This window comes from Centrocercus urophasianus, unplaced genomic scaffold (genome assembly GCF_019232065.1).
Source record: "Centrocercus urophasianus isolate 14NV4802_14NV808 unplaced genomic scaffold, USGS_Curo_1.0 seq_41, whole genome shotgun sequence".
Lineage (NCBI taxonomy): Eukaryota > Metazoa > Chordata > Aves > Galliformes > Phasianidae > Centrocercus > Centrocercus urophasianus.
Genome location: NW_024884989.1, coordinates 97,772 through 124,622, shown reverse-complemented (window position 1 = coordinate 124,622; position 26,851 = coordinate 97,772). Strand labels below are relative to the sequence as shown.

The 26,851-nt window shown below is 40.8% G+C and overlaps 1 protein-coding gene across 6 annotated transcripts in view; it reads left to right on the top strand.

Moving 5' to 3' along the window:
* Positions 1 to 26,851, top strand: part of GAS7 (growth arrest specific 7) — a 129,004-nt gene that overhangs the window by 79,006 nt on the left and 23,147 nt on the right. For 4 of the 6 annotated variants that reach the window (XM_042833194.1, XM_042833193.1, XM_042833196.1 and 1 more), the window contains 6 exons: positions 2,560 to 2,638; positions 5,846 to 5,974; positions 7,935 to 8,058; positions 11,427 to 11,506; positions 13,503 to 13,601; positions 14,270 to 22,717. In XM_042833194.1, the coding sequence (XP_042689128.1) occupies positions 2,560 to 2,638; positions 5,846 to 5,974; positions 7,935 to 8,058; positions 11,427 to 11,506; positions 13,503 to 13,601; positions 14,270 to 14,383 (625 nt within the window). In that variant the 3' untranslated portion in view covers positions 14,384 to 22,717. Of the gene's footprint in view, positions 1 to 2,559; positions 2,639 to 5,845; positions 5,975 to 7,934; positions 8,059 to 8,896; positions 9,039 to 11,426; positions 11,508 to 13,502; positions 13,602 to 14,269; positions 22,718 to 26,851 lie in introns of those variants that run through there. The other 2 variants (XR_006171194.1, XM_042833195.1) reach the window with 2 other exon arrangements.

The window sequence follows — 26,851 nt, the reverse complement described above, 5'->3', positions numbered from 1 at the left end:
TAACAGGCCCTGTGGAAGAAGGAATCAGCATCATAGTTGTTAATTTGGTGTAGCTTTTGACAGTGGGAGGTTCTTGAAGGCAGGCAAGAAAAATGGGCGAAAGGCTGATGTTCAAAACTGGGCAAGAAATCATACTTAGCACTTAGCTGTGTGAGTAGCTATAGATTGAGAGTCCACAAATTTTGTCTCAAGTCTAGATTTTTTTTCAATATATTCATTAATGATTTGTGATAGAAAAAAGAATGGGTTTATTAAAATCACAGATGAGGCAAATTTAGGAGGGCTGACGTAAAATTTGTAGAAAAGATTGCATTTCAGAATGATTTTGGTAAACTAGAGAAATGAGCTGAAGAAACAAATTGAAATTCATTTCAGTAAGGAAAAAGTAGCAGGTTTTATGCTTCCACAAGGATGTGAAAGATACAGTTACATAACAGTTTGTGGGAGAAGGATCTGTTTATACTGAATCACAAGCTTATTCATCAACAACTTCATGCTGTTGTCTAAAAAAGCAATTGCATTGAGATCTGCAGAAGAGTGTCTGATACAAGATAGTGTGTAACCAGTTTAGCAACTGGAAGATGATGTAACTTTTGTTATGACACATTAAGAGGAATATGGGCTGTTGGAGAGGGTCTAATGAAGGCATGTCCAGCCTGTGGACCACACACAACCCTGGGCAGCCTCGTAAGATCATGAACCTTTAGCATTATCACGTGATTTTTAGCAATGTTTGTCATGAGTTGGTTGCACGTAGCTCAAGTACAGACTGTAGGTGACAGTGGAACTCTGTGCAGGTAAGGGCAAGGTGCAGGGCTGACCCACCTCTGGGGCCTGCCACACAAACATGGTGTGACTGAGACCCACGTGTCGTACACTTTACATTATCATGAGAGCTGTGAATTTCACGAAGTTCAGGGGACTGAGTAATTACTAATCCCAGGAGTTCCTTAGAAGTGCGGATGCTCATTGTGGGATCATCATTTCCTCTCTGAAGAAAAGAGGTAAAATGCCAACAGGATTTTATCATTTGTGAAATGAAACCAAATCATCCATGGAATCCGAAGGAAAACTTGTGCCAGAACTTGAAGATGAAGAACAGCTCACAGGTTCAGCTTTCTGGTGGATCTGACTACTCATTTAAATGAGTCAAACGTGTCTTTGTGGCGGAAATCAACTTATCTGTGCTACATTTCTAACCATGACAATGTTCAAAATGAAAAATTATGGCAAGCTGAAGTTATGAAAAATCATTTCGTACATTTTCATACATTGGCTAATGACTCCACAGTCCTATGAACAGCAAAAAATATGAAGCCTAGCTTTCATATCGGATTTGGTCATGACTCTTATTGGACTTTATCTGTCTTCCCAGAGAAAGATATCTCTTACTTCACAATCACACCTTATTCATATCATCACTTCTGTACAATTGTAGAAAACCACAGAATCCTTAGAGCTGGAAGGGACTTTAGGTGTCATCTTGTCCAACACTCCTGCAATGAACAGGGACACCTACAGCTAGATCAGGTGCTCAGAGCCTGGTCCAGCCTGACCTTGAATGTCTCCAAGGACTGGGAATCCACCACATCCTTGGGCAACCTGTGCCAGTGCCTCACCCCCTTGTTGTAAAAAACTTTTTCTTTGTATCCAATCTCAATCTCCCCAATAAGTGTTTTTGACAGTGTAGATATATTTGTGAACAGATGTTTTCAGGAAGAGTAAAATTAGATTAAAAAAATCTCTGATAAGCATCTTAAGATGCCTATCAGACTCATTAAGATTTCAACCACTTCCATCAAACCAGACTGATGCATTAGGTTCACAAAAGCAAGGTCAAATATCCTACTGGTCTTATAGTCCAGTCTTATGGTCCTTTTTTTTTTTTTTTTTTGTCTTTGTTTTAATGAAAAATATTAAAAGAAATTGTTACTTATATACAGTAGCTATACTATATATTTTGTATGCGGCAAAGACAATCTTCACTTACTGTGGCCCAGGCAAACCAGAAGGTTGGACATCTATGGTATAGAGGATTGTACCTAAAATTGCACTGTCTAGAAAATAACTTGTCTAAAAGAAAAAGAAGGTGGGAGAAAGGACCTAATATTTTTCAAATACTTAACAGCTTCTGCACAGAAAATTAGAATTACTTGCTCACCGACTCGGTGTTTGAGGTAGAAGAGAAAGGAAAAAATGCACTTTTGAAAATCTGTTTTAATTATAAAAAAAGAAAAAAAGTTAATAAATGTTGGATAAATATGTGTTTAAAATTTTAAGGATCAGATAGCAGAGTATCTTTCTTAAGGCCACTGTGGAATCTCTGCAACTGGAGGTGATTATGAACACTTTTCAGAGGTCTTCCACATACACTGCAAATGTGATTAGTTGGTCAAAGAGACCAGTTATCTTCAGAGATTTCTGCTGTCGCTGTTCCATGATTTTGCAGAGCGTGGTATGCTACAAATCTTTGTTGTGTCATATGAAACTGTCTGATCAATCTTGATGTAAGGATGTTCAGAAAACTGCACTGATCGTTGCTATGCTGTGTTTTTCCAGCACACTGGGAGAGGCTTGGGCTCAGCTGAAGAAGAGTCTCGCTGATGAAGCAGAGGTTCATCTCAAATTTTCTTCTAAGGTAAATGGCTTGTTTTCCTTGTTGCAAAAATCTTTGCCCTCTAGTTGATGACTTGCCTTGAGTTTGTACAGATTACTTCTCTAGAGGAAGAAACAAAAATAATACTGTTCGGTTTCTCACCAAGAACCTGCTTTACCTGTCTGCAAGGAAGAGAACCAAGACTATGACTTGTTCATATTGTTAGCCTTTTTGAAAAGGGCAGTGGGAACTTTGTGTTATTCTCAGGTCTTCTCTCCAGTAGTGCCCAAGAAGACTTCTTATGCAAATTGTTGCTTGTACAATATGATCTGTTTTTTTCCTACCACATGTGACATACTCTTGCATCCTGTTAAATTGTTCACCTCTGTGGGTGATCAAGTTTAATATAGATGCACATATCTAAGTACAACAGCCGTGTTCTGAAAGAACCTTATAGCTCTGCAGTAAGTGATTATGCAGAAGTTACTCAGGCAACCAACTGCTGCCCTGGTAACCCACTGCTCTGCTTCAAACTTCTACTTCAAGGTTGTAATTAGTGAAATACTTTTTGCTCCCTATTGGTCTCCCAAATTGATCTCCAATGGGAGGAGGTGCACCCTGAATGATATGTAAATGTAGTCAAGCAGTGAATAGGATTCTTTTATTGTTTTGCTGCTCCTAAATCCTCCACAGAAGCTCCTGCAGCATCCTCTGAACTCAACACTGATCCTTTAACTGCTTTTTCCTAACTCCAGCTTTCTTTCATTAACATGATGTTTCTAAAAATACTGATTATTGCTGTTATGTTCAGAAAAAGAATCTTAAAAGTAGTAATTGCATTTCTTATTGATAAACAAAATCCATCGTGCTGGCACAATGCAGGGCACACCAAGAGTAATCAAAACTAAACCTGACAGTGAAGATGCTGTCACATGAGGAGGGATTGCAAATACATTGGAGATGGTGACTTCTCTTGGGGCATTCAGTAAGTGTGGTGTTATGGCATTAGTGATACATGCAGAGACTGGAATGGCAATTGTAGGTACACGCACACAGGTGCATATGTCTATTCTTCATGAAGGCTGTCATGGGATTGAAGCACTTCTCCAGTTGACTATCTTTCATTGAGCTCCAGGAGGTGAGTTCCGCTCTAGAAGAGAAGATGTGCATGTACCATAGTTTAAGTAATGATGGACTGGTCTGGTTATGGTGGTATTTTACCAGCCATTCTGGAAATAGTGCTGACGGAGCAGATAACTGCTGTCACTGAAAAGTCTTCTCTAATGTCCAGCACACAAAAATGGTGAGAGTTTACTTGCTTGCATTTTGAGCCTCTTGATGCATTTCCCATTGTTTTGGGGATCTCAGAATTTTCCAATCTCATTATTAAATGCATGTAATAAAAACCTTAACTTTCTGTTGGTCAAGGATGATTACTGAAATTTCTTCTGTTTGCTTTCTCTGGCTCTGGGGATTTTCTTGAGGGTTTTTACAGCAATGCTTGATTGGATCAGATGAGTCAGGTTTCTGTCTTTCTTACCAAGGCTGATTGACTCATCTTGGATTATTTGCTCAGGTTAACTCATTTACTGATGGAGGGATCTGAAGGGCTCTCTGACTATTCAGCTAATTCAAACTCGTTTGCACACAGACATCTCTATCAATTATAATACGTTGCCTCTTCAGTTGCCGCTGAAGCCATGCAGAAATTCTTTCTGTGACAGTTATTATTTTCATTCAGCAGTGGAAATGCTACTGGCACAGATATGCATTCGTACCTCAGGTACTGAGCTTGTACAGGTGACCTGGACCACAAAGCTGCGAACAGCTCTTTATTAGCTTGTCTGGGGTCATCATATCTAGAGGGTCATAAAAATATTGTCTGGAATTTTCCTGTCCAAATTCCCATTGAGAGAAACGTTATCACCCACAGTGGATCAAGTCAGCTACATCTTTGTCTGGCAAAATCTTGAGTACCTTTTAAGGATAGAAATTTCACAACCTCTCTGTTCATTCTGTACCAATTTTCCACTACCATTCTTATGATATGTTTTAAAAACAATATTCTGTCTGAAACTTCCAAAGATATAATGGCCACAAATTCTCTGTTGTGATATTGCCTGGCCCTACAAAGAAGAATTGGGCTCTTTGACTTCCAAGTAATTGTAGGCAATATTAAATCACCTTGGTACTACTCTCCAGCTGCCTTATCAACGTCAGCTTTATTAACTTCTCTAGTAAGTGCTATGTGGCCTAGGCTATCTCTGTAGCATCTCTCTGTCAAAAGGCTGTACTGAACTCGAATGAAATGTCTTCCTCCATTAAAATAGTTCTATAGGAAAGCAAAAAATACTTGGTTTTAAGAACTACTTAATTATGCTCCGCTGGTCCATGAGAAGTGACTGAGGACCAAACTCAGCTGCATAAGCAGAGCCCGGCACCTGCACTGGAAGGATGATAGAAAAAAAGTATTGGGTTGCTTCTGGGAGGGTGAAATGTCCTTATCCCTTCTGAGTGCATTTCCAAAAAAAATCAAGGCCGTGTATATGTATGAGAAAGTTACAGAGCAATGGGATGCAGACTCTATCAGAATTGAGAATTACTGACTGTAAAGTCTGGATTGTAAGAGCTAAGTGCCTGTACTTGTAGTCACAGGTGTGGTCTCAGTGGGTCTTTCCTGAGTCCATTTCACAGTGGTTTTCTTACCATTATTTGAAGGGACTCTGCTAACTGCTGAGACTTGCTTCTCTTTAGGCTCCCTTGCACCTAGCAGAAATAAATAGATAAAATGGGCCATTAATGGATCCCTTTTCCCAGTACATACAGACATGTAACCTCGGTGTGTTGAGTCACTTCACTGCAGTCAGGGTTAGCGGCTTTTGTTTGTGTTCTTTGGGTGTGTAAATTGCATCAGTTACATCAGAATTGGAGCACTGCATGCTACTGCATGAAGTTTGATCTTACATGCAAGAGAAGAGAGGATTTAACAGAGAAAGAGGAAAGCAAAATGTATGTCTTTCTGCTTCCCTCAGTAAATATTCTCTTAGCAGAGCTGTCCTTTGAGGAGGTGATGTTTGTAGTAGCATCACTCAGAGCTGACTTGGGCAAGAGAAATGTTTTAGTACAGTACTGCCTGTGTCTGCAGTGCTTGTATTGTTTACTCTGTCTTGATCTCTGATCAGCAGAAAAGCCAGGAATTACTGCTGAACTCTTCATTAATACCATTTTCTTTTTTTTTTTTTTTATCAGCTTCAGAGTGAGGTAGAGAAACCCCTGCTCAACTTCAGAGAGAACTTTAAGAAAGACATGAAGAAGTGTGACCACCATATTGCAGACTTAAGGAAGCAGCTGGCCAGCCGCTATGCAGCTGTTGAAAAGGTGGGAGTGGAGAACAAACTGGAGAGTTTGAGATGCTGCTGTCTGGAACACAAAAACAACTGCCCCGTGAAAAGATTCTGTTCTATCACAAGGAGCCACAAAGATTTCTGCTGAGTGCTTTCTGCTACTGGTTATGCTTTACTGGGTTCCAGATGTGGTTTGCTACTTAGCTGAATTTTGGGAAGCTAAGAGTTGCAGCCAGTGCTCCTGTGTTACTGCTGAGCTAGCTTTTTGTTGCATCTGCTCTTTTTCAGTTTGCGATAACTTATTTCTGACATATTTGATAGAAATATTCTTAGCTCATATGTGTCCAGAAGTCAAATGTATTGCCCTCAAAATCTAAGAGACACTGCATTAGAACAGCAAAGGCCAAAAGCTCATCCACTTCAGTATCCTCTTGGACAATAGAAGCAGATGGTCAAAAAAGTTAGCTCAAACTTGGCACAGCAGTTTGCAGACACTCTCCCAGTATCAGTTTTCTGTGTCACAGCAAACAGCAGCACCCTAGTTTCAGGTACTGTTTTAACGTAAGCATCCAGTAGGTAGCTGAGATCATGATTATAGAGCTGTGCATATGAAAAGAGGTTTCTTGAGAGTAGCTGTTGGGAAGTAAGCTCAGCTGCCAAGATATTTGGGCTACATTGTGTGGTTCTTTGTCACGGTATCTTCACCCAGCATGCTCTCGGGTATGACGTGGAAAGAAAAACATCACTCAGTTAACCCAGGAGGTTGTGTGGACTTCCATTTATGATCAGAGTGCATATGAGAAAGTTTGCTCAAGGGCAAAATTGTGGCAGGACGGACAAGATTATTAGGCTGCGTATATTCAGAGAAAGCACTTTTCTTTAGTCTTCAGTAGGGGTATTGAAAAAGGTGAATCAGAAGACAGTAGAGAGATTGAAAAGGGTGAATCAGAATAAACAGACTTGAGAATGAAGAATGGTAAAGAAAAAGAAAAAAAGCTGTGTCTGCAGTTTGCCAGATGAAGCACATTTGCTTCTCACCAGATTGCTTTCCTGCAGCTCCCTCTTGTGACCTGCCAAACTAAGCCTACTATCTATAACACTGAAATGAAAAATTCAGGCAGTGCTTTGAGAGCATCTTAAGTTACTCTCAGGTGTGATGTGGGAAAACTGCAAGGTGATAACAGATCATCCAAATTTAGTTTTTGGCACTCTAACTTGAGAAAGAACAACATGACCTATTTTGTAACAAGCAGAACAGTTGAGGCAGAACAAGTTTTCCTTATGTATTTAGGCAACTTCAGCAAATGAGAAGACAACTTGCATAGGTATTGGATTACTTGTTCAGACAATTTGCTGATTTACCTGTATAATTTAAGTAATTACACTGATAAATCAGGTCTTAAAACCTTGAAGAAATTTAAGGTGATTTAAGTAATCAGTTGTAAACAGGTCTCAGGTTATTGATTTCTATGTTATGAACTATTGTTGTCTCTGACCTGAATTAGTTTTTCTAAAGCAAGTCTAAAATGTCCTGTTGTTAAAGTTGCTGATAAATGTATATTGAAACTAGAAGGTAGTTGAAAATAAATTCTATAATGTAATTGAAATTCTTCAATTTGTACTGAAAAAAGCATATGTAAGAGGTATCTGCTTAAGAGATTTGGAAGAAGTTTCAGCTCCTCTTTGTTCCAGAAAGAGTGAAAAAGTTATAGGGAACATTACAATCTGATGATGCCTTTTGGTACAGTGAGGCAGATAGACAGTGACCTGAAAGTCCAGATGATTTTGCAGTTTCATCAGTGAAAAATTCTGTATGGTGGTAGGACCCTTCCCTGAACACCATATGATGTCCTAGGAACTTGAATGCCAGTTAGAGCCCAGTTTTACGTAAAATCCCTGACTTCTTACTGACACATGCATGAAAAAGTCATTGAGGGCTGAAAGCAGGTGGAAGCTCTTTTCATGTAAACAATATGACCTTTAATTACTCCAAGGCCCGGAAAGCCTTGACAGAGAGACAGAAGGATCTGGAAATGAAAACACAGCAGCTGGAGGTGAAGCTCAGCAACAAGACAGAAGAGGAAATTAAAAAGGCAAGGCGGAAGTCTACTCAGGCAGGTGAGTACCTGCAGTTGTAAGCCAGTGGGAGGTAAGTGCAGCACTGGGGAACCAGCTAGGAGATCATGGTGTGGATAACTGGGATCTAACTGCCCATCCGTCCATCCACGTGTTTCATGTTTTTAAGACTGCAGCAGTGAAATCTAGAAATGAATCATAAAATCATTTGAATCGGAAGGGACCATTAAAGGTCATCTAGTCCATCTCTCCCACAACGAACCTTAGAAGCAGGGAATTCTTTTCAAAGGAAAAAACAGTCAGGTTTTTCTAATATGACATCAGGAAATGATTGATGATTTTGATAACTGAACTAAAAGGAGAGTGTTTTGTAGAACTGTACTTGTGTTTTGTAAAGTTGTGCTGAGGTAACAGTGTTAAACTTTATAAGTGGGAGTTAAAGAAATTTGTCATAGCTTGAAGTGTCTTTGAAATGGAATTAGTGTCCTGTTTCAGTGTAGTTAGCCTGCTTATGTGCTTTAGTTTCAGACAGAAACGCTTGAGTTGTGCCTTCATGTTGATGGTGCTGAGATAATGAGATGCCTGTCTCCCATCTGACCCCTCCGTTTTTAAGTTCCTTAGGGTTTTCAAGATAGGTTTGTGACTTATTCAAGTTGTACTTAGTTCAGCTGAAAAATCTGCCAGCACAAGACCTATTGCCACTCATGTAGCAGGCTGGTGCTTGCCTAGAAGGCAGCAGATCTATGGTTTAGGCTCTCTCAAATCAGAGATCTAAACACACAGCTCTCCAACCACAAAGAAGTGTAAGCAAATTATGGGGTGCTCTGGGGTAAGATTACTCTGCATCGCTCCTGTTGAAGCTGGGTTACTGTGCAACCAGGAAGGCAAGTTTTATGGGTCCAGAGGAAGAACAAGAAAGAAGGAGCCTGATACCACCTATCAGCTAGGGCATCCAGATGGCAGCAGGGAGTCCGGGGCTTTCCTTGGTGTGATTATGGATCTGCAAATTCACACTTGTTCAGGTATGCTCAAATATTATACCAAAGATCTTTTAGCCCCTGGAGATCTCAGAGGGGCTCACTGCAGGCTTCCTCTCTACACATCACTTATAGGTGATGAAGGTATCATGACCCACCCCACAGTACAACTTTTTTCTCAATTTCTGGCTGAAACAGTGCTGTTTACAGCTCAAACTAAGTGCAGTCTTAGCTTTTATTCTTTTTCTAAGGGTCATGAGTACTTACAAGATTAAGGCCCATAGAACTGATTCTATTTAAAGAGTTGCTTGGGGTACAGTGTTTGAATTTTCGGCTTTTCTGAAGTTCCTGTCGAAGGTAGTTACGGATCTTTGCTCAGCTGGGGAAGTTTCTTCCTTAAATTGTAGTTCCTTCCTTGGTTACTCACTGAATCAGTTACCCACAATGGTGTGGGTGCTTGCTATGCTGCCTACCTCTTTCTTTGAAAGTAAACTTTTTTTTTCTTCTGTTAATTAAGCAATTAAAATGATTTCTGTTCAACACATGCTGAGGATATAGTAGTGCATGTTACATTGTAGTGAAGACAAATCTTACTTGATTATATTTGTGCATGCTTTTTACAGAGACTCAAATCACTTTCATGGGATCCATTAGAAACTGTCTTTCTTGAGACCTGTAAAGCTGACCTATGCAGTACTGTTAGTAACATTACTACAAATGCATTTTAACTGTGGTTTCCATAGTTCATCACTTCACAGTCTGTCCTGTGGTAGAGTGGTCCTTTACAGTACTAAAACTCTGAGCTTTCTCAGCCTGTGTGGGTCTTGATGACACTAGTAAGAGTCATTTGCAGTTCGTGTATACAGAGAACCATTTGAGGAGGAACAAATGCTTCATTGGTGATAGGAGACTGATCGGTCAATGTTGTTAGTTTGTCCACCTGAAAATTCACAACCTCTGTTTGCTTTGATCATCGGAAATTGTTTGTATAGTTATTTACTAATTGTTTACTGAACAAACAAGGGATAGCTGAAGGTCAAATAGGAGTAACCAGTATTTTGGCTTGAGTCCCCCCATCACTGTACCAGACTTTATGCCACTGTTGCAGTGCATGGAAGTGGGAGGACTTGCCTCGTCCCACACATATGGCTACGCAGCAGCCCAGCTGAGGTGCGTGTGATGCATGCAGTGTTACTGATCTGGCTTTGAACTTAGGCAAGCTGCAAGTGGATGTATGACTTGAGATTTTCAGATGCTCCTTAAAACTACACCCTTTCTACAATGCCATGTTACTAACAAGTAATGTTGCTTTCACGTCATGTGCTTTGTGACTTTCATGTTCCTGGCTGTGTAGTCTCTCAGCTTTACTGAGGTAGGTGAAGAATATCCAGTCTGATACCTAGGGAGTCTCCTGGAGCACACACAGTGTTCCTGAAAGCTTAGCCTTTAAGTCCTGAAATCTCAGTGCATTTTTTATTTTTTGTTTTTTAATAGACTTTGGTTGTCCCCCTAAATATTGAGTCTGTGCAAGATTTTTAGATGGATTTACTTATTTGACACTTGCTTGATCTATATTATCCCATTCACAGTTCTTTATTCTGCCCTGTTTTGTGTATAAAAATATTTTTGCACCTAAAAGAACAGTAAGAATTTGAACTCCAGACTAAGTCATTAAACCATTTGTGAAGACATAACTAAGAAAGAGAATTTACTAGCCAGAAAGCAGTAGTATCTGAAAGTGACAGATTTCCTACCCGCATTACCCTCTATATCAGAACAGAGTGCTGCAATGGAGGAAAAATTGCACTAATTGCACCTTATTGTGGTACTGCCCTGGACAAGAAAGGAAGCATGGACTGGAATTATGCATCTTCAGGAAAACAAGTTATAGACTGCGCAAGGTTCAATTTGCTGCAAAAAAAGCTTCACTGGATCTCAGGCACCTAGAGCTTGATGCTCTCCTTTTTTAAGCTCATGTTAGAATGCAGTCTTAGCTACTATTCTACTATAGGATAACTAGGGTTACTGTCCCATAGTTCCATGACTCATTAGTATTAATTTCCAATTTTAATTATTTTGTTTTTTCTGGTACAATTTTCTGTCTATGACCAGCTTTAATTTAACTGTAGTAACTTTCATAGTTCAGTTTATTTTGTAAAATATTACTTAGTGTTCATATTTTCCTTTTAAAATTTTCTAATTCCATTTCACTTTAATTCCTCACCTCCAACACCTGATCTTATACTAAACATAATTGCATGCACTGCATTGAAATTGTTTTTATTGTGCCAAATGAGTATCGTGCAGCAACTGTATTCAGCTCTGCCAGGACTGAACTTCAAAACTTTGGGATGCATATTTGAAACAACTTCATTCTAAGCTTCATAATATTGGCCAGAAAGAATTAATGTGCTGCTGTCCTGAACTTTTCAGGAGATGACCTGATGCGTTGTGTGGATCTTTACAATCAAGCCCAGTCCAAGTGGTTTGAGGAAATGGTGACCACCACTCTGGTATGTAGTAACTCTGCGTAGCATCTTAAGTTTATAACATTACCAGGTTGTAGTAGCTTGAACTAGTTGCAGGAAAAAGCACTGGGAGAATTAGATAATTAATCTCCACTGGTATATTGCATTCTTAGTTCTGAGAAAAACTCACATCATTTGGAGAATGCAGAAATAATTTCTTTGCAGAAGGCTCAAAACCAGTTCAGAACTTCTTAGAGGCCAGAATGCTGGAATTTTCCCCAAGAAGGATGAAGTAATAACCAAGGAGCAAAGAAATGAAAATGAAAAGACACACAACACATACACTAAATACACTAAGCATTAATGAATTTTTGTTTCCCATGAGTATTGCCAGCTTAGAAGAGACAGAATTTAATTTCTTATCGCTCTACTTCTCTGAAGATCAGCACAGCTCACAGTGTTCACCCAAAGGGCATTTACCTTCAGGGTTAGTCATCAAAATGGTAAAATGCTCTTCTGGCTTTTACTTTCAGTGTTCCTTGAAATGCATAAACTTCAGCACAAGGGCTCCTCTCTCTCATGTCATTCCTTAGAATTCCCTAGACAATAGCCAGTTATTTTCAAAATTGGGAAATAAAAGCATCTTTTGTTAATATTTTTCTCACTGGACAAAAACAAAGCATCAAACTCCTCATAATAAAGAAGCAACCCTCCTATTCCAACCCTCCTGCCTGGGCAGGGTTGCTAGCCAGAAGATCAGACTGCCCAGGATCCTGTCCAACCCAGTCTGAATTCCTCCAGAGATGGAGCACCCACAACCCCTCTGGGCAGCCTGTGCTTATGCCTTGCCACCCTCTGATTAAAAAAAGTCCTCCTAACATCTAACCTAAATCTCCCCTCTTTCAGTTTAAAACCATTGCCCCTTGTTCTGTCACTATCAGATAGTCTAAAAAGTTGGTCACCTTCTGCTTGTAAGCTCCCTTCGAGTTCTGGAAGGCCACAATGAGGTTTCCCTAGAGCCTTCTCTTCTCCAAGCTGAACAAGCCCAGTTCCCTCAACCTTTCCTCACACAGAGCTGCTCCAGCCCTCTGCTCATCTCAGTGCCTCCTCTGGACCCGCTGCCAGAGCTCCACGTCCTTCCTGTGCTGGGGGCCCCAGGCCTGGATGCAGCGCTGCAGATGGGGCCTCACAAGGACAAAGTAGAGGTAGAGAATCATCTCCCTCTACCTACTGGCCACTTCTCTTTTTATGGTTCCTGGAGAATCTAAAGGTTTGTTCCTTAGCTTTAGAGGGAAGTCGTGGCCTGGAGGCTGCTCAGCAGGTTGGTTGGTGGGGACATGCAAACTAAGGATCATGTAAAAATATGTCTTGATATACATCCTTATAAAACCCAGTAGCAGAATCATAATCCAGGAGACATGCTGCCCTTCCACAGACTTAATTGAGCCTCCTAGAGGGGAGGGAGGCAGAAAAATTCAGAAGGAAATTTAGAAACTACTTTCCTTTAGAAACTACCTTCCTTTATAACTGAAATGTTGCTGGGCTCCTCTCACTGCCAGCTGAGCTCAGTGGAGACTTGTCCCAGCCTATCATCTGTAACAAATAAAACTGTTCTTTTAGGGGTCTGGTTAGACTAAAAATAGTCAGGCCCTCTGAGTCATACATCCCAACACAGTCACCTGCTTCTCCATCTATTCACTGTAACTTCTGGTGCTAGCAACATAGCGTGCAAAGCTTTTTGCCGGAAACAGATTTCCTCTTGTATCCCTAAAGATAATGTCTCCTATCTCTCCCTGAGTGGTCTCAGTTTTGGAAAGAATTCAGCCTTTTTTTCTGTCCTTTGGATCGGGATGAAGTGAATTCTTTTGCTTGCTCTCTCTGCTTCTTTGCAATTTGGAGCAATGTGCAAGCACAGAGTTCAACTCCAAAGCATGACCATGGGGTTGTATTGCACCGACAGGCAAACTTTTGTATATCGTCCTTTCTTTGGGCCTTTAAGCTCGGCTTCCAAAACAAGTGTACTTAATTTCCTCCTCTTTAGGAGCTTGAGAGACTAGAAGTTGAAAGGGTGGAGATGATTCGGCAACATCTCTGCCAATATACACAGCTGCGGCATGAGACAGACATGTTCAACCAAAGTGTAAGTCTGCTCCTTGTTTGTCTTTGGTCTTTGCTGCCACTGAGTTGAATGGTCCCCATTGTGGTCTGACTAACTTCCTATCAAAAGGAGATGTGAAAACTGCGTGTTGTCAGCTGTTAGCTTTCAGCCTGCAGCCTCATCCTCCAAGGCTCTCTGATCCACTTAAATTTCATACCACTGGATCCCAGCTTTTTGTTGGAGTTTTGAATTCGTTTGACCAGCGTGAGCTGTTAACAGCTCTCCTACTGCCTCAAAGTCATTTATTCTTGCAAAGAAAGACAGAAAATACACAATTTCACTGTTGGAGAAGGGAGCATATATATTTTTTCATTTAAAAAGTTCAAAAAACTGTCTAGTTTTCAAATATTAAAAGGCAGGTGGATTGTGCTGACCTGTAATGCACGGTTTTGTTTGATGCAAGATACAGTTTGCAGAGTAGGAGTCTGAAGATGGACTGGCCAGTGCCTGCTGTAGGAAGCTTGTCTTTGCCTGGCAAGGCAAGCCTGGTTCCCACCCTGGCTGTTGTTCACCTGCTCAAGTACATGTAGTTCTTGGTTATCTGCAGATGTCACATAGGCATGCTCATAGCTGTTCTACAGTTGAGAGCAGTGACCGTCTCTGCTTGAAATGCGCCCTTGACTTTTTACTTCTTGTTTTGTTCATTTCAGACAGTAGAGCTTGTGGATCAGCTGCTTCGGAAAGTGGATCCTGCCAAAGACAGGGAACTGTGGGTAAAAGAACACAAAACTGGAGATATTCGACCTGTGGACATGGAAATATAGACTGTTCTTACAGTTGTGATGAGCCCACTGAATTAACCAGGCTAATGTTTTTTTTCTTGGGGTCAGAAGAGTATAGGGCAAAGGTTGTTCCACTATCAGACACCTTGTAATTTATGCCTGTACAGGCTGTCTGTTAAATTTAGTCATAAAATTTGTCCTTGTTGTGCTAAGCCTTAAGCACCAAACATTCCAGGGTGAAGAAAATAGATTTGTGCTTCCCACCAGAAGTTCCCAGTTGCACTCATCTTCCAGAAGAAATCTACTTTCTGGTACAGAGAGAGCTCTGTTCTTCTATGACTTTTGTGCTACATCCCTTGCATGACTATCGTATATATTATGTTAGAACAACCACTCAGTGCGCTTCTGGCCGGCCAGCAAGTAGGTAACCAAACAGTGCAGGAGGCAAGGAAGTGCTGATCGAGAATCCCAGGCCTGTCACCGACTGCTTTCATAACCACAGACAAGTCAATAAACAATTCTGGCTCCCCCATCAGTTAAACGTACATATCTTGCATCGCTGTTGTATGAGTACATTGATTTCATACAACATAGTTTCCCACAATGGCCCTTTGGAAACACCTATGGAGAAGACCCCTGTTCTCCCTGTTTTATACTCCCTCTCAGGGATATATAAACCCAGTATCATCATTTTTGTGCTAGGCCAATCTATAAAGTGTTACCATCCCTGTTGTTTAACAGGAAAGATTTGGTTGTGCTGTACCTACCTCATTAGCTGTTGGAGTGCCCTCAGTGACAGAAGAAGGTTGCATAGCAAGAAATAAATGAGATGTTCTAAAACTTTCTGCTTATGCAGGATGTTTTCTCATAAAGACAGCCCTCTAACATTTTGTTTGGGATCTAGATTTAAATTGCTCTTTGTTGGTTTCTGCAGGTGAATATCAGAGCCCTTAGCTATATTTATTCACCAAATTTGCGTAGATGAATTGTGACTTTTATCTTTTAGAGCCTGATTTTCAAAGGTGCCATGTACTTGTGATTCTAGACTGCATCAGATGTAGATGTAGGTGCTCAGCATTTCTGAATCAGATTCTTAATGGTTTCTCCTATAGTGTGAACTACCAGAAATTCAGAGCAGCTCCTGGTACAGAGTGTTGTGTAGTTTGGAGACTGGTTTTCAAAAGGTATTTTCTTCTCCCAGTGTTATTTCAGATTTTTGCTCTTAATCTGTTTTCCAGCTTCTCTTACTCAAGATTCTTACTTCAAGTCCAGAAGAAAGAGAGAGGTTCTACATTTTCCCTCTTGGAGATCTTCAGAGGCAGCCTGGGTATGGTCTTGGACCATCACCCTTGGTGACCCGGCTTCAACAGCAGGTTTTGACCAAATGATCTTTAGAGGTCCTTTCCAAACACATCCATTCTGTGAGTCTGTGAAACCTTCATTCTCACCACTGTGGCCTTTCCTCATTGTCTACTGTGGTGTTAGCTGCTGTTTTCCAGTGTTATTCCTTTAGATCCACATTTTTGTTCCACTTTTATCTTGTTAGCATTTCTTTTTCCCCGGTATGGAGCTTCTGTCTTTCATCTGTATGCCCTTCTAGGCTTCTCTTCACCAATCTCAAGTTACTGTGCTGTGAGAACATCTCTGAGAATTAATCTTTACAAATACAAGCTGAGACATAGAGAAGTCTTATCTGAAATATGTTTTTAATATTGATTATTTTTCTGGCTCGTCATTTCAAACTTGCATTTTCCTGTTGTTCCTTTTCTTTCCCCACCATTTCTTTACTAGTATAGATTCATAGAAAAAAGGTTGGTCACCTTTTATTCACCTGAGTTATTCCCATCTTGCAAATGCCTCTTCAGCTCCTTTCTCCGCTATGTCACTAGCTTTATAAACCTTTGCACATCAGCAGGTGCAGTGTTGTGACTGTTGTATGCTAGGATCATTGTTCCTGGTGTTACTGATTGTTAGAGCTGACACCTCTTATACTGCACTTTTGTTACACGCTTCAGAATTTGCAGCTGTAATTTTATTCTTGGTATTGGAAGCACCCAGCATGTTGATACTTGAAACTTGGTTTAAGTGTCTCTCAGTCCCAGAGCTACGTAAGACTACACACTTTTCCCTCGCCTCCTGTTCCACTTAAATGAGGAGGTTTTCTGCTAAATTGTCTTTTTCAGTCTTCGTATTCCTTTGCGGTCTGTCTTCAGTATGATTCTTACTGGCATACTGATGTGTACTGCTGTCTCTTCCATGCACTTCAGGGGCAGGTATTTTTGGTTTGTTTTTTGTTTTCTTTAAACCACAAATGCAAGGTGAGCTTTCCAAACTTCAATACCAAAATTATATACTTAAGAGCTGTATCTAAGGTTGACCCCTGTATTCTAACCCATATTGCAAATTTGAGCAATCTTGATGACCCATCACCACATTCGTGGTTTGATTACAAAAACAAGCTAGTCGTGCACTTTATATGGTATTCTCCTTACTAAATATATGAAATACTCTGTTAGCAATTTATTTTTTCCTCACTTTTTTTCCACATATATTTATTATTTTATTTGTTTGTGGCTGGAAATGCTGTCCATTAGCACAAGTTTCTCTCAGGACTGCAATTTATTTTGGTTCCTCTTCTGAGGCGTTCTTAAGCTGCTCTCAGTTCTCACTTGAATTTTCTGATGACTTGGGGTTTATTGGTTTTCTTTGGTTTTAATTATATTATTTCTAGACAGTGATCCTACTTCTACTTTTTGATCCTCTTGAAATGTTGCAGGGAAGCATAAGCTGCACAGAATGATAATTCTTTTGGTGGAGGCTGTATTTTTTTTTCTTCCAAAACACAAGGAGAGCACCTTCACCTAGCTGCTGCTTGCCTTTATTTTGCCCAAATTCTCACTTGGATCTACTCTGCAATGGATGAAATGCTTCCTTTACAATAAGACTTAATAATAATTTTCTAGCTGGTAAAATCATTAGGAGTGTTTTGCTCTTGCTTGTAAATAGTTTCCATCTTATTTCCTGGGAACGATACACCTTCGTGGTATCACACTGCAGAAAGTGGGATCTGTGATTCTTTGCCCATTGCATTCTCTGACTGATGGATCTTGGACAACATGAGGCATAACAAATAAGGGAGTGCTGGAGACCTGGTGTTTCTGAATGGACTTCGTCTTCTAAACTGCTAGTGGTGTTTTTGTTCCTAACAGGTGAAGTTTCAGCATTTCTTTATTCATCTTCCAATAAATTGAAAAAAAAGCACTTGTTCCCAGTCTTTACTTCTCCGGACCAAGATCAAGCTTGATGTTAGGCTGCAGCATGCATGTGAAAGCATGAGGATGTTTCAGTGTGACTGATTAATAGGAACAGCAGAATAAGTCTCTTGCCTCCATAGGTCCTGAGCCCAGGTGTGATCTCGTTCTTTTTCTGGCTGGCTAGTACACACATCATACAAGTTTTTACTATTACACTGCAAATAATACACTTTTTAGTGGTTTGGTGTGGCTGTCTTGCAGCTTCACATGGCTCCCTGGTCACAGAGCAGAAAATGGGCTGTTGATCAGCATTGATTGTTTTCACCTAAAGAAGTGCAGTACAGTTTGTGGGAATTTGCCTCTGACTCCCATCTTGTAGGCCTCCTTGCCCTGGTGTTTTTTGAAGCTGCCTGAGCTTCAGAGCCCTGCCCCTTCTGTGCAGCTCCTTCTCTACCCAAGTGGTGTAGTGATATTCTGGTCTCATGCTGCCAAGCCTCTGGTTTCCCAGTGATTGATCTCTGCTTCAGCCAGAGCTTTTGAGCTCTTGTCTGAGGTAGAGGGCTCCGTGAACTCCTGTGGCTTTGAATCCTTTGAATGTTCTCAGTCAAAACAAGGTTTTGTGCAACTGTAACCTCAGCTTCCTAACAGAATGCTGGTATTTTATTCATTGTTCCAGCCTGCCTGTAAATTCTCTTTTCTGGCTCAAGGCACTGTTGACTCAATAGGAAGTCCTTTTTGCAAGTCTTTCCTGGAAATATTCTTTTAGGTCTTTTTTTCCTAACAGTATTAGTTCCGGATCCAATGCTGCTGGCTAATTTCTGTTTGAATTAATGAACTGAAAGTGATGACTTATTTGCCATGTGAGCCAAGTTCACTCTTCTGTGGCACTGCCAGGATTCCAGTCGCTTTCATAAATCAAGATCCAAAAAAGCCTAATTCTCAGATTTCCAACCTACTGCAGATTCTCAATTGTCCATAACCCACGTATACTAGTTGCTTTTGTATGTTGAGCCTGGTGGCTCTTATCCAACTTAGGATGTTCCATGATTCTGTGGACTTCTGTTGAAAGAATGCAGTTGTTCTCTGTTAGGAAATCTATTATTTGATATTGAGATCTTTAGAGATGGTTTTAATTTATTTTTTTAGATGTTGAAAGATGGTAACAACATTGAAAGACATGGGAATCCTGCTTATGTTCTCAGAATACTTTTTCTCCTCTGCAGTCCTGCCTGAGCTGCTGTGCAGTAGCTGTGTTCCCTCCATGTTGAACAGCTACAGTACATATTGAAGTTATTTTTCCTTTCATGTGTAACAGGTAGCATGCAAACTTGTTCCCTGCTTTTGTTTGCACTTCATGCATCCTGAGTTTTGTGTTGCAGAGTTAACTGTTGTTAATTGCAACCCCGTGCTGTAGTGACAGCAAGTATAGCCATCTTGGAGTGGCGAGTTGCATGCAGATTACCTTCTTTTTTTCTTTTTTTTTCTTTTTCTTACAGAAGGTTTCTATAAAGCATTCACGGGAAGCATTTACATGCTGGTAAAAGTCCTAACTGTCCACACCTTCTCAGAATGTCTTTATGCTTGTATCTTTTTTACATCATCCTTCAAATACTTGCTGGAAATGATCTTCCATAGTCTTCATGTAGAAATGTGCACTCTTCCTTTGGCCTTCTGTTTGGAAGTGCTCAGCACTCAGAAATTTCTAAGAGGTGAAGAGAGTGTGCATGGGTGATAACTGAGACCTTGAAAATCAGGCTACTGATTAGAAATGCACAAACTTTTTTTTTTTCTTAGTCTTTCAGTACATATATAAGGAAATACTGAGAAATGAGATTCTCCATTACTTAATGAATCTAGCTGCTGTATGCTGTTCTCAGCAGAATGACACAACAGCTCTGGAGCACAGTCTGACAGCTCTCCTTTTGCAGTCCCAATGATCCAAATCCCAAATTAAGTGAAAAAGAGGCTCTGACCTTCTGTTTCTTTAGTCACACAGACAGAAAAAGAGCGTTGCTTACCCAGGTGGATCCTTCACAATGACGCACCTTAGAAATCCCAACCAGCACCTTTAAGGCACCCCTGGAGTGAGTAGATGTGACTTGGTGTGATCAGTTGTTTGCTTTATTCTGAAAAGAAAAAAAACACACAGCTATTTGCTATTTTGTAATAGCCAGCATACTATTTTGCACTATTTAGTACAGCCTGCTGGGTATGTTTTTAGAGATGAGGTTCAGACTTCGTTGTCCTGGAAGAGCAGTGTGTTGTTCGCACATCACTGAGCTTTCTGGAACATCTGTAGGCTTTTTGCTCACTAGCATGTATTAATATAGGAGAATGAAGTCCCAGAGCTGGTGGTTACCAAAGTGTTGCTGTGAATAATTCGTGCTATCTGGGCATTCCTCCTGAACTCATACAGTGATCAGGAGGAGCTGTCTGGTGTCCTTCAGTGCATGGTGGAGGCATCTGACAGTTCACAGAGGAGCCTGCTGGTCTTTGCTTAACAGGATGGGCAACAGTCACAGACACATTGCATTGTACATGGAAGCTAGTAAAATATTTAGCCACCTCAGTGAAATTTGAGCTTCTCAACAGTAGGCACTCATCTCCCTCAGAGATCTGAGATCTCCCTCCTGATTGCAGTAACAGACTCCTCTCTGAATTTTGTTTAGTGTCCCGAAGTCAATGATGTTGCCTCATGTTTGTTTCTTGTTAAAGGGCTCTCTGGCCAGCACCTGGTTGTGCCTGCAGGAATCCGGTAGGTGGCAACACCACACTGATGACTGAAGAATGTTTTTTGGATTTGGCAGTAGTGTTTTGTTGTGTGCCACTGCACTGAACTGGCTGTAAACTGGACTGCATCAAGCCTGGTGTGTCCGTGTTCTCCAGGAGTTTGGAATGTGCAGTCTTTCTGTTGCACAATGGCAGTGTCATCTTTCACATCAGCAAGTCCTTGTCTTTTCCTGAGAAGAACTGCTGTTTTTAAATAATATCCATTACTTTATCTAATGGTAGATGTTACTCACGTAAGAGTGCTTCAGTCAGTTCATACTTCTTCATTGTTACTGTACCAACCAGCTCTATTACTGACATACAGCACTTTCCAAGGTGCTCACAGAACATCTCTTTTGCTTTAATGTGCTGCCTGAACTTCACGCTTTTGGATATTTTCTGAGTTTAGGGTGTGCTTGTTTTTTGTTGGCTTATTTTGGCTTCTGTTTGGATTGTTCCTCCAAGCCTCTGGGCTTGGAAGTGTAGTGACTCTTTTTTTTGTTGGCCACAGCTTCTTTTCTGGAGATCTTTTCTGAAGGGACCAACCCATAGCACAATTTGACTTAAATTTCTAATCCCATATTCCTGAGAGTAGAAACCTTTTGTGCCTAATGAAACATCTGATTCTAACAATTGTACATGGATAAAATCTTACAGAGACCAATATGAATTATGTCTTATAATAACAGCATAATAATTACAGAAAAAAAAAATATAAATTTGAAACATTCAAATGTAATTCCCTCAACTTACATGAAGTTGAATTGTCCCCGGTGTATCGTACGAGACAAACTCAGTGGACGTTCAGAACAAAAGCTTTTCAGCTGCTGTACTCAGGCTCAGGAGTGCACAACACCTTCATTTTGAATATATGCAGTCTTTCAAGGCTACTGATTTCACAAATAACTGAGCAACGGCTTCTATCACAACCCTACCAAAATTCATCCAGTAGTTCCCCTTGAAGTGCCTATTTAAACTGTACCTGCTACAACCATATAACATGCACAGATTCACCCTATGAATTTCCAGAACTCAGGAGCAGCCAGTGCGCACTGAGCTGTGCAGGATTTCTAGCCCTCCTTCTTTGTTCTGCACTATGCACTCTTCTTAGGGCATCAGCATACCCACAGACCTGCCTTTATCTCACTAATCATTTGCAGTCCAACATAGGTGTCATAAATTCTCAGTGCTGAAAATGGAGTAGGAAATGTTAAGCCATATTAAACTTAGAATAACTGCTTTGGAGGACAGTTACTAACTTTATTTACTGATACATCCTTCAGCATGGGGTCTCAGTAGAATAAGAATACTGCATAAAAATAGTTGAGTAAGGTGGCATTTCGGATTTAACTAGTGCTGTTTTGTAAAAACAAACCGTAACTCTTCTTTAAAGCAGCTACTTAAAACAATTTTGTCTGGTACTGGAAGTCCATAAAGCTGAATGATTTCAGGGATCTCCTATCTGCCTGACATGAAAATTTTAGTCATTTGAATTTGGGAATGCTCGATGTGAAATCCCATGTTCCTTTGGATATTTTTTGATGTGCTGATAGAGATTTTCAAAATAGCATAAGGAATTTTGATATCCATTTGCCACTCTGTTACTGCTCTATGGCAGGAACACGCTTTACAGACAGCAACTTTATCCATTGTGGAAAAAAGCAGGTAGTAATACTGGGCAAATCTTTTCTTCTAAATTTCCTTCTGGCAGCACAAGATAAGGAAAATTCTACCCAACAGTTTTGCAGACATTCCAGCAGCAGGGATTCAGAGGTAGGCCACATCACTGCTCGTACAGTTAAACAATTTTCTACTAAAATAGGGTTGCCTATTTGGTCCTTTTTGTGTAATTTACTAAATACTTTCTAAACTTTTTGAAAAGTTGTCTTTTGACAGTACTAATGAGTTCTTTTTAAAGATGCTTAACCAATATTTTATAATTTTCCATAAATTCTGGCTGATAAGGCCCCTTAAATTAGATTATGTATCATGCAGCCTCTGTCTAAGTAATCAGTAAATCTTGGGTTGTTGTGCAAATTATAGGATCGGTTTCGTTCCGTAAAGGTGCATGAAGAAATCGCCAAACTGAAGGGGTTCAATATAGGAAAGATTTAAGGGGCAGATCTTCAGCTTGGGTGAACTGGCAGAGTTTGGTGGAAGATACTTGATGTCAGTTATGGATCTTGTCCTTCGATGTTGAAGGCATTTCCTCTACATATTTTCTGTCTTACTGTAAAACTATTTCATACGGTTAAACTGTATTTTGCTATGTTGTTCTGCAGGTTTATATGCACCACAGTGCTCATCTCATCTCCTGTAAAATAAACTGTACAGAGACGTATTGAGCATGGAATTGTCTTTACTAGAGTGTTTCTTCTTCTATCAAAGTCACACACCTTTTGAATGCAGTGATATCAAAGTACACTCGGGGTGCCATACACACATTTACTGCTTTGCTAATGCTAGTATGGTGAAGCTTGAATTCATACATCAGTAGGGCGTAGTCTGTTTGTTTGTATCCTTTTCAGACCTTTGCGTGATATTCAGATGAGTACAGTTGCTGACATTTCATTTTTATCATGAAACCAGTTTTAAAATCACTGGCAGTTAAGTAGGTTTGATTCTTAAATAGGCAAACTAACTCTGATCGCTATGAAAAAATACGCATGGCTTACGTGCTCTGTAAGTCTTGTACACCCAGTCCTTCATCTGCAGGTTCCACTTGTGCCTTGAAGCTTAGTTGAAGAGAAGACAGTTGTCAAATGCTAATAAATTCTAATGTCTCTGATGTGTAATACTGATGGAGACCACAGCACAGAACAAGGTGTCAGTAGCCCTGCAGAACATGAGCATACTTTCCCAGCAACACAGCAGCCTTGGAAGTAAAGGCATTACCTACACATCTCTTACTCTTCAGTGGAGTTTTCTCCTAAGAACTCTTCCAGTGTTGAACTCATCTAAAAACTTACTTTCCTCACCCTCCTGCAAAGTGCTGCCCTGCAGCTATATGATGTGTTTGTAAAAGGAACGCAGGAAGTGCTAGTGAAGGAAATTTCTTAAAAATGGATGTGGTAAGTAGTTGTAGTTGCAGAATTCTCTGCACTCAGAAAAGGAAGAGACAGGTATGACTCTGAGGAAGTTCCACATGAAGCTTGGTTTTCACAGCAGTATGTACTTAGCAATTCTCTTCATGGTGTGATGGATTTCATTTCACCTTATCAACAAAGAGTATTTTCTAGTGTGGAGGAATATGATAGAGCTTTGAACCCAGAGGTGAGGAAATAATGTATTTGCTGTGCTGGTGTGGCACCCTTAGAGGTGCTGCAGGACCAGGATCAGCCATCAGGCATAGGTGGTGACACTTAGATGTGAAGCACAGAATTTTTTACGCGTTTTGCACAAGAACACCAGTGCTGGTATTTTGCAATCAAGGCAGTAATTTTAAAACACCAGTCTGGATTTCACACTCAGCCTCTGACCCTCCCATTCCTCAGAGGCAGAAAGAAAGCTGGAGGGACATTGATGAAGGGATTTATTTCAGAACGCTTTTGGAACTAATGCATACTTTATACCTCAAACTGTTATCTAATGCTTCAGTAGTTCCTGTTAATTGTAAAGTTCGGTCTACATTTTTGCTGTTATGAGCAATATGATCTTGAACTCGCCAGGTGAGTACTTAAAATTTGTAAATATTTATATGTATATCAGAGCTGCACACACTCCAGATTTTTGAGCCAGGTCTTGCTCTGGGTGCTGCTCTTCACCTTCGTTCTGCTTGTGTGTGGTTCCTGTGCCCTTTGGTCTGGGTCTTACTGAAGGCAGAATTTCAGAGCAGTTTAATTGTGAGTAAACTTGAGCCCTTTGGTCTGGGTCTTACTGAAGGCAGAATTTCAGAGCAGTTTAATTGTGAGTAAACTTGAGAACAGCGCGCTTTCTGTGCTGCTGTGTCTGGGCATGTGCCCAGGTGGGATGTGCCCAGCCCCTTCAGGAGCGTCTTTGAACTACTGGCCCCATTGAAGAAAAGAGGCCCAACACAGTTCTGATAATTGTTGTGAACACAGAGGAAACTGTTGCTGGATGTTCATTTTTAAATTATTGGAGGTGGTGTGCCCAGCATAGATTTCCTACAGATAGTTCCCTGCAAGCAGCTTGCTGCCCAAAGGGAGCCCTGGGATTACCTGGGGGGCCCTTCGGCTCTCCCTCGCAATTCAGGACCATTTCTGCCTCTGAAATTGCACGTTTTGTTTTTTGAAATGTCTTTCTGTCCTTTACACTGGATGTCAGTGTGTCTCTTTGCCTTACTGTGTTTCAGACTGAGGAAGCTGCAGCTGTGCTGAGATCACCAGCTCTGTCGTCAGGACTGGTGATGGGGCATGTGCAGACACAGGGCTGGAAGCACAACAAGCCACATGTGTCAGCTGCCTGCTCGTTAATATTTGGCGTTGTTCTCTTATTGACTCACCTCGCTCTCTGCCGGAATTTATAGTCTTGCTGTGTATCCTGACTTGGAATGGAAAAAGGAAAGAGGAGATGTTTTAACAGCATGCTTTTCTGTACGACCTTGACGTGTGGTATGGTCAGCAGAGGGCAGCACCACACTGTCAGCACTGCATATTGTATTTCCAGTACTGCGGCTCAGCCTTAATCTCCAAATCCTTTTCTTTTTTTCATGCAGAGGTACATCAGTTAAAGTCTCCCAGGGTAGAGCAATGGTGCATCAACACGAGTATTCTCTGAAAGGGTAGGCCATAGCTTGCAGCTCAGGAGAAGGGATAATCAATTTTTGTACCACAGAGAGCTGCTGTCTTGGAAATGCCAGCACACCCAACACCTTTGCCTGCTGGGTGGAGGACAAAAGCCATTCAACATGGTTGGGTTAGAAGGGGTCTCAAAGCCCCCAGACTGCCCCTGCCACGGACTGGTTGCCCCTCCAGCTCAAGCTGCCCAGGGCCCATCCATGGCCTTGGGCACCTCCAGGGATGGGGTATCCACAGCTCTCTGGGCAGCGGTGCCAGGGCCTCACTGCCCTCTGAGTAAAGATTTTCCTCTACACATCCAACCTGAATCTCCCCTCTTCTAGTTTAAAACTTGTCCTATCACTGTCAGACTGTATAAAAAATCAGTCTCCCAGGATTCACCTGTTTTCATCCACCTGTTGGTCACTGGATAAGCACAAGACAACTCTGTTCTGCAGGGCTTACGATGGACAGAAACAAATCAGATTGCAGACAGGCAGAGATGCCCACTGTGATTTGCAATGCTCGTGGAGGAATTCATAGAAGATCACAGAGCAGGAGCAGTCATAACTAATGCTGGAAGTCAAATGAAGTACAGAAAACTTCCTCTGTAGGCAAAATAGGCTGAAGGTGTTCGTGAGGCTTTACTGACATAAGGCCCTTCATAAGGCCCTTAAAAGCAAAACGTGCAAAATTAATGTAAATGTTTTAACACAGCTCTAGTATTCTTTACAGTTTTGCTATACAGGTGCCAACTACCATTGCTCTCGCATGGTTGCCTTAAATACTATTGCAAGTTCTGAAGTAAAGGTCAAGACTCAATGGCCCAGAGAGGGCTGTTTGTAGACCTTACACTGAATCTGACCACATACGAATGAAATTTTGGGAGTCAGGTTCTTCTATCTGGAGTCAAACCATAAACATAGTAATGTCACATTTCTTACTCAAAGAATCTTTCTTGTCTAAATTACTGTCTCAGCCCTTATACAAATAAAAGAAAAATTGCAAGCATGCACTTGTGAAGTGTTTATTATAGAGACAAACAGTTCCGATTCGCTGGTTACACTGCATGCTCTGTTTATGTTCTTTTTTTCCCTTCAGGTCCCTGAAAGTAGATGAGAACTTCTAGCTCCAATTTAATTTGACTTCCTGTTTTATAAAGCTGACAAGCAGACACTCAGTCTCTCGCAGCTACAGCATAAATTATAGTCATCATATTTACAGACGTATGATTTTTTGTAGACTTAGCAAATGCTTTAAGACCGCGTCATTTGCTTCTGCTTGCTGGAAGAGAGAAGAATGCTCTTTCTGAATCAGCTGCTTAAATATATTTAAGCTAACCTCTGCAGTGTGGCTGTAGTCATCCTCTGCTCACAAGTTCAGGCTTCAGGAACTCTTTTTACTGCCCCTTCACTTCCTGGCAAGCAAACATACATAAAGGGGGAAATATTGCTGGATTGTAAAGTATTTAAGGTGAAAGTAAATAAAATAAAAATTTGTACCAGGCCAAAACTATACAGCCCAGTATCTTGGCTTGGACAGTGACCAGAAAGTACTGGTTTCTCAGGGAAGGATGAAACCTTTATACTGAAATGCGTTTTGATTCTTCCAAATGTTTTCTCCCATTCATTTCTGAATTCATATATATGGGCTGAAGCCAATAGGATGAGTTTCAACAAGGCCAAATGCCGGGTCCTGCACTTCGGCCACAACAACCCCAGGCGACGCTACAGGCTTGGGGCGGTGTGGCT